Here is an 8,738-nt window from a genome sequence, read left to right as displayed (position 1 = left end):
TCAGCGATGTTAATGCAATGAATCACATGCACTCAAATAAGCAAAAAGAAAGCAAGCTCTTCAAAGCATGCAGGTCTTTTACCCAGCCAGCAAAATCCCATGTCGAGTAAAAATCAAGAGAAATTGTTTTAATCAGCGTCAAAATATCACTAAAAAAGAGAAAACCCATACATTCATGTTGATATGAAAGTGATATAACACAACTTAGATTAACACGTTTATTTTCTTCCTCCCCAAGAAAATCTTCATACAAGCATCAAACACTGAACTTTTTTCACACTCTTAAAGAGGATACTTTTTTTTTTTTTTGTTATAAAAGTTAAGGGATTAAGGGTTTATCAGGAATTATCGTGAGAAGGATCGAACAACTTAGGCTCAAGCTTGGCCCTACAAACAGGACAAACCGGATGCTTGGAAAGCCATGTATCAGCGCATTCCAAATGAAACCCGTGATTACAACCAGGAATCATTCTAATTGGTTGCTCAATCTCGACCTCGTCGAGACAAACTGCGCAGTCAATCCCCAACACGAGTTCTTTCCCGGTAACCTTGGGCAGCATCTCCAGTTCTGAAACAGACAACCCTTTCTCACCCACCTGCTTAATCGGCAAGGGCGACCCTGACTGATTGTCAGTCCGAAAATTCGAGGCATACCACAAAAGGCAAATATAAACAACGAAAACTGCACTGATGCCGGCGCATGGCAGAAAAAGGGCTAAGAGAACAGAAACCAGAATTGGGTGCTGGTCGTGGTCGCCGACTGTGACGGCGGCGTTTAGGATGGGAGTGGGAGATGGAGAAGGAGTAAGGAGAGGAGGAGGCGGGTAGAGTGCTCCGTGGCGCATAATAGTTAGCTTGGCTTGATGCTTGAAAAAAAATGTAAAGTTTAGCGTGGTGGAGGATTCCTTCTTGGGAAGGGTCAAGTGCGGGGGAGGGTTTGAGTAACAGAGATATTGAAGCAATAACGCCCACATTAGGAAAGGAAAAACCCAGGAATCGTTAACTGCTTTAGAGATGACGCGTATCGTGGCAAACAAGCCAAAATGGAATCGGAACGACAACACTGACGAACGTTTTTATTCCTTATATTTTCAAGTTTCCATGTCGAGCACTAAGCCATATAAATAATTTGATTTAAGTAGGGAATATCGTATCGCGGGGACGGTGCGCGAGAAAACTAGGCCCAGTTGGCCAAAAAAGCACCTGATCAGGGCTGCGGCTGGTGGTGACTGAGTATGACTGACTGACCGGTTAGAATTGCCACTGAGAATTTGGCCTGTATAAGAGAGAGAGAAAGAGAAAAATGATAAGCAGTGAGACTCGGAATGGGATCCTTTTTGTGTGCTTGATCGTGGAGAATGGCCGTGTTGCAAATATCATTGCATCTATGGACAAAATAATATCGCCTCCGATGTTTGTTCAAATTAATCATTTAACCCTAAACCCTACCCGGTAATCAAATTTAGTTTTTGTGTTGTCGTACAATAAGGTTCGGTCTTACATGCTGATAAGGATTGGGTCCACTGGTGGGACGACTGATCGTCCAAGGGCCTTGCTTTGCGGCGCCTTGGCCGTTGCATAAGTAAAGAGTCACTTGCCGACATATCTAGTCTCTGCTTAAGATTCGGATCATGAATAATTTTCCAACAAATTGCAGCAATCAGCATTACAAATACTGCTCTAACTTTATATCTTTAATGACAAAATTATTCTGAACCAGTTCCCATATGTCATAATCCAGGGAACTGGTTCCATTTTACACTTAAAAATTTATTTAATTATATTATTTTTTAATATTGACATAATTTAAACTATTATTCTTTTATAGTATGAACTTTTCTCGTTAAGTTATATAGGACTACAAAAACAACAAAATCTTTTATTAAGTATTTAATATTATTATATTTTTAAAATTTTGAATCATCTTAGCCGGTTTTTTTCTCCTCCTCTCTTTTCCTTTTTTTTTATTCTTTACAACTTGGGTCAATTATATTGATTAATACAACTTTTTATTCTTTAATTTTGTTTAACCCACGAAGGCACCAATTTTAATATTGGTTGCCATTTGTTGGTTTTTTTCTTTTTCTTTTTTAATTTTTTAACAAGAATAATTATGTCTTTATGACATGTTCTATGCATTTATGGCACGTTTATCTATGCCTTTGTGGCATGGTTTTATCTGCCTTTTGGTAGCTTACTTTTTTTGCAGTTGTTTTTGTATATCTTTTTTCTCAGGGTTGGATTTGACATCGTCACGACTGATCAAGATGACGCTTATTTGTCATCATGATGATCTTCCATGCTTTGTACCATTGGATTGATTTAGATACACGTTTTGCATTCGTAGACAGTTTTCTCACGTCGGTTGAATCTGAATTGCAATTTGTCAGTGGTCTTTTAGTAGCTTCATCACCTTTTGTAGTTTGTTTACCGATGCAGTAAGATTTGTTCATATCATTATTTTATTCGAGTTTTTTGGTTAGGTTTTTAAACCTTATACTTATTTGGTCCTTATGTGATATATGTGGCTAGTTTTTGTCTCAATGATAATAGGAAAATGTCATAATTATATTTTAGGTTTATGGTTATACTTATAAATCTTCACTTTAATTTTAAATATTTTATATTTTTAATAAAATTAACGAATTTCTATCAATTTTTTTAATATCTTTTTATATGGTATAATTTTTTTGAATTATTTATTTTAAATTTATTTTATCATTTAGACAGTTTTTTTTTTTTGCAAATTTTATCTATTACAGACAGTTCTTTATTTTTTTAAACAATTTTATAATCTTATTTATCATTTAAAGTATGGGAAATTGGAAAACAAATAAAAGGGTAAACCAATACGATTAAAAGAATTGGACCTTTTAAGGGTCCAGTTGCCCTCCAAAATTGTGACATAATGGAGTGGGCCGAATCGTATCACAAATTTATTGTTCAAACAGAAAAAAAATGATTGGATCATTAGACTCTAGATTGGAATCCAATTATACCAAACATAAAATAACAGTCCATTTGAATCCAAGTGAATCTTTTGATTGGATGTTTTCATTTGAATTACTCGACATTAATTTTTATTAATAACATGTATCGTTATATAATGATGATATATGTCATTACATGTTAGTTGAAAAAAATTAAATATAAAATTTAAGATAATCCTGTTAAGAACTAGTCTCAGTTCTTACATCTTTTAAATGGTTGGTAATTTAGTTTGCAGATAAAACAAGAACATAAACACTTGTAAGTTAGAGTTTAAATTAATTATACTTTGTGTACAAAATATTAGATTAAATAATTAAAATATTATTAAATCATGACATGAAAGATAATAAGTACAAATAAAATTAAATTAAATTATTAAATTGTTAAATTTTAAATATATCTGAAAGTTAATATTTTGTTTTATAGTTTTATGCTTATTAATTAAGTGAATGCTGAAATTATTATAACTAATACAAAAAAATTAAATAACATTTATCTAATTTTTAAAAATTTGTATGATAAACTAAAAAGTAACACAATTCACTTTTTTTCTTTATATTATTTGATTAAAATAAAAATTCATCAACTCTTAATAATCTTTATAATTGATTCACGTATAATTAAATTAGTATATTAAAAATATTTAAAGAAGTTCAACTGTACTTTGAGAAAATAATATGGTTACAGATAACAGGATTAAACTAACGTGGAATCTATCATTTGGTGCTCGAATATTTTTTTCCTTTTTATAATAAAAAGTTTGGGTTAGGGGTGGGTCCCTTAATATAGGGTCAGTACATATTTAAAATCCAATAATTAAATAAGAATTTATAGATTGTCCACCAAGAGTGACGATAATAATATTCGAACTTGACCTGATAAACTCAAATTCCTGAATTTAAATCACTTGTGTCAATACTCGTTGGTCCGTGCTCGAATATTTTAACACCCCCATTTAACACCCCCATGCTGAGATTAGATTGTTGTTGCATAATGATGCTCATGGTCGTGATCTCATGATCCACGACCATTAAATATTTCTTTACGTTTTTTGTTTTGTATTAAAAAATCCAAAAAAAATATAAATTATACAATAATAATTAAAAAAATATAATTTTAAAAAAAATATTTTATAAAAAATAACATAACTAATTTAAACTTTAGATTAATTTTTTTATTTCAATTTATTAAAAGAATATATTGTCAACTTTTTAATAAATATAAGGGGTGAAGATAGAAGTAGGTTGGGGTTTTCATGGGACCTACATTTAATAATACGTGTTGCTAATCAAAATGAAAAGTCTAAGTTTGAGTATAATTTTCTAATTGTTGGTGATTAAAATGAAAAAGTTTATAGTGAAGCGACCAACTGTGAATTTACCAAACAAATTTAAGGAAATAGAACCGGGCTGAACCGGATGAACGCAGTCAGTTAGGGCAGTTATAGAAGCGTGCAGCGTAGAGACTATAAATAAGCAAGAGACAGCTGAAGAGAACGGCTTTAGGGCGTAAAATAAAGAAAAATAAGCCGTAGAAGAAGGCTCTCTCTTGGTGGAGTTTACCCCCCAATTTATCCTTTACGACTCCATTATCAAACCATTTAAGGTAATTTTCGGATCTAACCCCACTGTTTTTTCCCTGTTCTGTAATTTTTATTTTTATTTTATTTTTGTCTGTGTGGAACTTTTGGAATATTAATTTATTGGTGGAGAAAAAGATGGATCGTTACCAGAGAGTGGAGAAGCCGAAAGCAGAGGCACCTATCGATGAGAACGAGATTCGCATTACCAGTCAAGGCAGGATGCGTAATTATATCACTTATGCCATGACTTTGCTTCAGGTTATTTTCCCTTCATTTCGTTTAATTTCTGCGTATTTAGATCTTTTATATGAGCTGGGTGTTCGCATAATTTGAGAAATATGCACAAGAACTCTTATTGGTTAACTGTTCGTAGCTTTCTTTGTTAATCTAATGTTTGCTTCTTTTTTAATGAATTTAATGTCTGGTAGGAGAAGGGCTCGAATCAAATAGTCTTTAAGGCAATGGGGAGAGCCATTAACAAGACTGTAACAATTGTGGAGTTAATTAAGGTAATTTTGAATAAATATCAGTTTGCCTACGTGTGTTTGATTTTTTTATTTTGATTTATTGATTGTTGTTTAAGGTAGCTGAAAATGTGCTCCATGTACTTGCTATGCAGAGAAGAATTGTCGGTCTTCATCAGAATACATCAATTGGATCCACGGATATAACAGATATGTGGGAGCCTCTTGAAGAAGGACTTCTTCCGTAAGTGCTTTATTCAATCTTTGTTTTGTTGGGAGGAATAGCTGTTATTTTCTCTGATCTTTAATCTGTTTATTTAGAAGACTCTAGTTCACATTGTTTGATTATCTCAGATTGGAGACAACTAGGCATGTGTCTACGATCACTATAACCCTTTCGAAGAAAGAATTCAATACATTATCTGTTGGGTAAGTTCCTACACTTGTTCCCGTTTACTGCATTATTCTTAACTTTACTTGATGCCTTCAGTTTTTGTTAATTTTAAAAATATTAAGTGTCAACCGGGTTCCTTTTTTAGTTAATATGAAACTAGTTGGTTATAGCTTCATTAAATCTAATCTTGTTTAATGTCACTTTTACGTGTCTTGGGGACTACAAACTTTTAGCATATGGAAGGGTTTATGGTTTAGGTTCTAATGATGATGATGTCTTGTTAGTTTACATGAATTATCAAAGATGTCTGGGACTTATGAACCGCTTCCTTATTCAGGTATCAGCCTCCATTACCAGCTGACCAGGTGAAGGCGTCCATAAAAATTGATCCTGAAGGAGGTATGGACACAACTCGTTACCTGTGCTGTTGGTTTGTGAAACCCATATTTCCTTTTATAAATTTCTTTTTGTTTGGCAGAGGGCTCATCTAATGGACAAGGTAGGGGACGTGGTGGTAGAGGCAGGCCAAGGAGTAGAGGAGGTATGCCAATTTTGAATAGAGATGCACCTGTTAGATGATTTTTGTTGTGTTTTTGCATGATTAACCATGCGTCTGAATTTTATAGAATGCTATATGAGGATTTTTTAAGCAGTATTTAGTTGCATTCTTCTTCAGGGAATAGTTTTGTCTCTGCTGAGTATGAGGCTGGAGGCTGGGATAGTAATCGTGGCTATGCTAGGGGCAGAGGTCGAAGCCGTGGACGTGGTTCCCGAGGCCGTGGACGTGGAGGATATAATGGACCTCAGGTTGATAGGTTGGAAGATGGAGGCTACAATTATGAATCCCCTCCCCAAGGTGGCCGTGGTAAGTTTTCTCTTTGTTTTGTTTATTTATTGGAGTTTAGCATGTTTAATTTTTTTCCCCCGCAAAAATTACGGTTATGTATTTGCCCATAATCACCTTTAGTGTTGGCCCTTAGTGTTTTCAACATATTGTGCAGTTCACTGAGGATAATTCAATAAAAAAAAACTGGGTGATGACATGATGGATAATTTGCTAGGTAGGATATTCTTCATTTTCTGTCAGTCAGAATAAACAAACATTATGCCAATAGGTTTAATAGGAAAGGAAGAGGGTTTTTTTTTTAAGTTGCTGTACGGATGAATAAGTAAGAATGTTGTCTAAAGGTCCTGTGGATTTGCTTTTTTGAAGGTCGTGGTGGTGGCCGTGGAAGAGGATATCGTGGAAGGGGCCGTGGGATTAGGTCTAATGGGCAAATTCAGGCAGCCGCATGAGGTGGTGGTGGCAGTCGTTGAACTAAATCAGAATGGTGTCGGATGCATGCCCAGTTACATGTTTTATGAGGGCTTTTATTTATTTAGCTTTAGGTCCGTTTATTTTTTCCCGTCGTTCGTTACTAGCATTTTTAACTTTAGGATGTGTAGATGGGTAGAGACTAGCATTGTTGCATTCAGGTTTTTCTAGTGCAGTGCTGCCTCACCGCACAAGAGGCGGACATTGTTTATTTTTGTAGCCAAGTGTCTAATGATATGTTTGAACAAGTATAGGCTTTTATTTGACAGAAATCTTCCCCTTTATTGCTTGTTTCCAGAGCTTAGTAGCTGCCTATCTTCATTAAATGTTGAAAACGTTCAATTATGATTTTTCAAATAAGAGCTGATATGTTTCATAATTTTCAGATAAGAGCTTGCACGTTCGCATTCATTTTATATAAAGACTAATCTAATTCATAATTTAAATTAAAAACTTAATTTCCTGATAAATTTAGAAGCACTTATTTTGTAAATAAATCAATATAAAATTGAATAACCAATTTAATACGTCAAATCTGTTGATGTTAAATTGGTTAAATGAGGTATAATCCATCTATATTAGTGGATAATTCAAAGAATAACAAATTAAACAGATTTTTCGATTATTTTTAATTGAAATGAGGGAAGAATAGATAATGCTGCCCTAATTATATAGGCTAGCCAATAGAGTTTGCCTGCAATTAGTTTTAAGTCACATTTCAATCTGCCACTCTAGCCTCTTGCTTGACGGTGCTATCATCACCAGATGACAAGTTTCTATCATTGCTAAAGAATGAGATGAACTAATTATTAACTATATTGATAGAAAGCTTTATGAAAATTATTTAATTCTACAAGCGCATAATAAAAATAATATACTGCTGGAGGAAAATAAAGAAAATGTCTTCTTTAGCATTCAAACTTTTAAATTTTGATATTATATTATATTTGGGTGACTAATTCTCTAAAATTTTAACTTAATAAAAAAATTCTAATTATCATATTTAAATTCTAGCACGTCTCATTTTGCAACAATTTAGAAGCGAATTCATATTGTTGTTGTTAAAAGAATTCATACTTGTCATGATTGATCTTCGATACACGAATTTTTAATCCGAATTCAGGCTTGATCTATCTTGTTACTGGAAGCAAAAAGATGTTCATATACATTTTATATCCCTAAAAATTACTGAAGAAATATGTCGGAATTAATCTTTAGTGTTAAGGATATCAAACGATAAATAAATATTTGCATAATTGATAATAGTTGGTTGGTTGATGATGAATAATGCATGAGATTAATATCATGCTCAGATAAAAAAGAAAAGAAAATGTAATGGTAACTTGAAACGGCAATATATCATTTTAGTGTTTACATGCATTAATATGCATATTTTTAATGTGTATCAATACGACATTTAAATTGTTTGTAAACCATGCATTAATGAAAATGGTGGTTAGATAATTTACAGCGTTTTAAATATAGAAACGTTTGAATTATTGTGGATAGAACGACATTTTATGGGATTTTATTAATTGAAATAATAATGCCATTTTAGATGTCTTTAGTTATGATAGAAAATGGCATTATATTTAGAAATGATAATTTAGTTGTTAAATTACCTTTGATGGTCTTTAATAATTATTTTATCCACATTTTTTTATTATGATAATTAAAATCATATGTACTTTTAAAACACGATGGTATAAAGTTTTAATAGACATCTTTATATTAAAATGCAATAATAATGTGAGTAAAATGTATTATTAAAAACCAACATTTTGGCAAGGTTTCAATAGGTATCTCTCTACATGAACATGGTGGATTATAACATCATTTTAATAAATGGTGTTTATTGGTAAGCATGGATGCTCTAAAACTTGTGATGCTATAATAAATTAGGTAGGATGGATGCATTATAATTATTATTTGGAGTTATTGCTGTTTTATGGCATCATTACTATGCTTTAAATATTGATGGTTAATGGCCTT

At 32.6% G+C, this 8,738-nt stretch overlaps 2 protein-coding genes across 3 annotated transcripts; one reads left to right on the top strand and one right to left on the bottom strand.

The window, feature by feature from the left end:
• Positions 1-218: 218 nt before the first annotated feature.
• LOC120216708 (E3 ubiquitin-protein ligase ATL23-like) lies at positions 219-1,050 on the bottom strand. Its single transcript, XM_039214059.1, has one exon. The coding sequence runs from the start codon at positions 972-974 to the stop codon at positions 339-341; it is 636 nt and encodes a 211-aa protein (XP_039069990.1). The 5' UTR covers positions 975-1,050; the 3' UTR covers positions 219-338.
• Positions 1,051-4,708: 3,658 nt separating this feature from the next.
• On the top strand, positions 4,709-7,025 carry LOC120216707 (ribonuclease P protein subunit p25-like protein). Of its 2 annotated transcripts, none has more exons than XM_039214058.1 (8): positions 4,709-4,831; positions 5,002-5,082; positions 5,193-5,281; positions 5,392-5,466; positions 5,769-5,830; positions 5,910-5,969; positions 6,108-6,296; positions 6,645-7,025. In XM_039214058.1, the coding sequence occupies exons 1-8, from the start codon at positions 4,709-4,711 to the stop codon at positions 6,725-6,727; spliced, it is 762 nt and encodes a 253-aa protein (XP_039069989.1). In that variant the 3' UTR covers positions 6,728-7,025. The 2 variants fall into 2 exon arrangements, with proteins under 2 accessions (XP_039069989.1, XP_039069988.1); XM_039214057.1 differs by having other exon boundaries at positions 5,910-5,972.
• The last annotated feature ends 1,713 nt before the right edge of the window (positions 7,026-8,738 follow it).

Source organism: Hibiscus syriacus, unplaced genomic scaffold (assembly GCF_006381635.1).
Source record: "Hibiscus syriacus cultivar Baekdansim isolate YM2019G1 unplaced genomic scaffold, ASM638163v2 tig00110163_pilon, whole genome shotgun sequence".
Classification (NCBI taxonomy): Eukaryota; Viridiplantae; Streptophyta; class Magnoliopsida; order Malvales; family Malvaceae; genus Hibiscus; species Hibiscus syriacus.
This window is presented reverse-complemented; position numbering and strand designations above follow the sequence as displayed.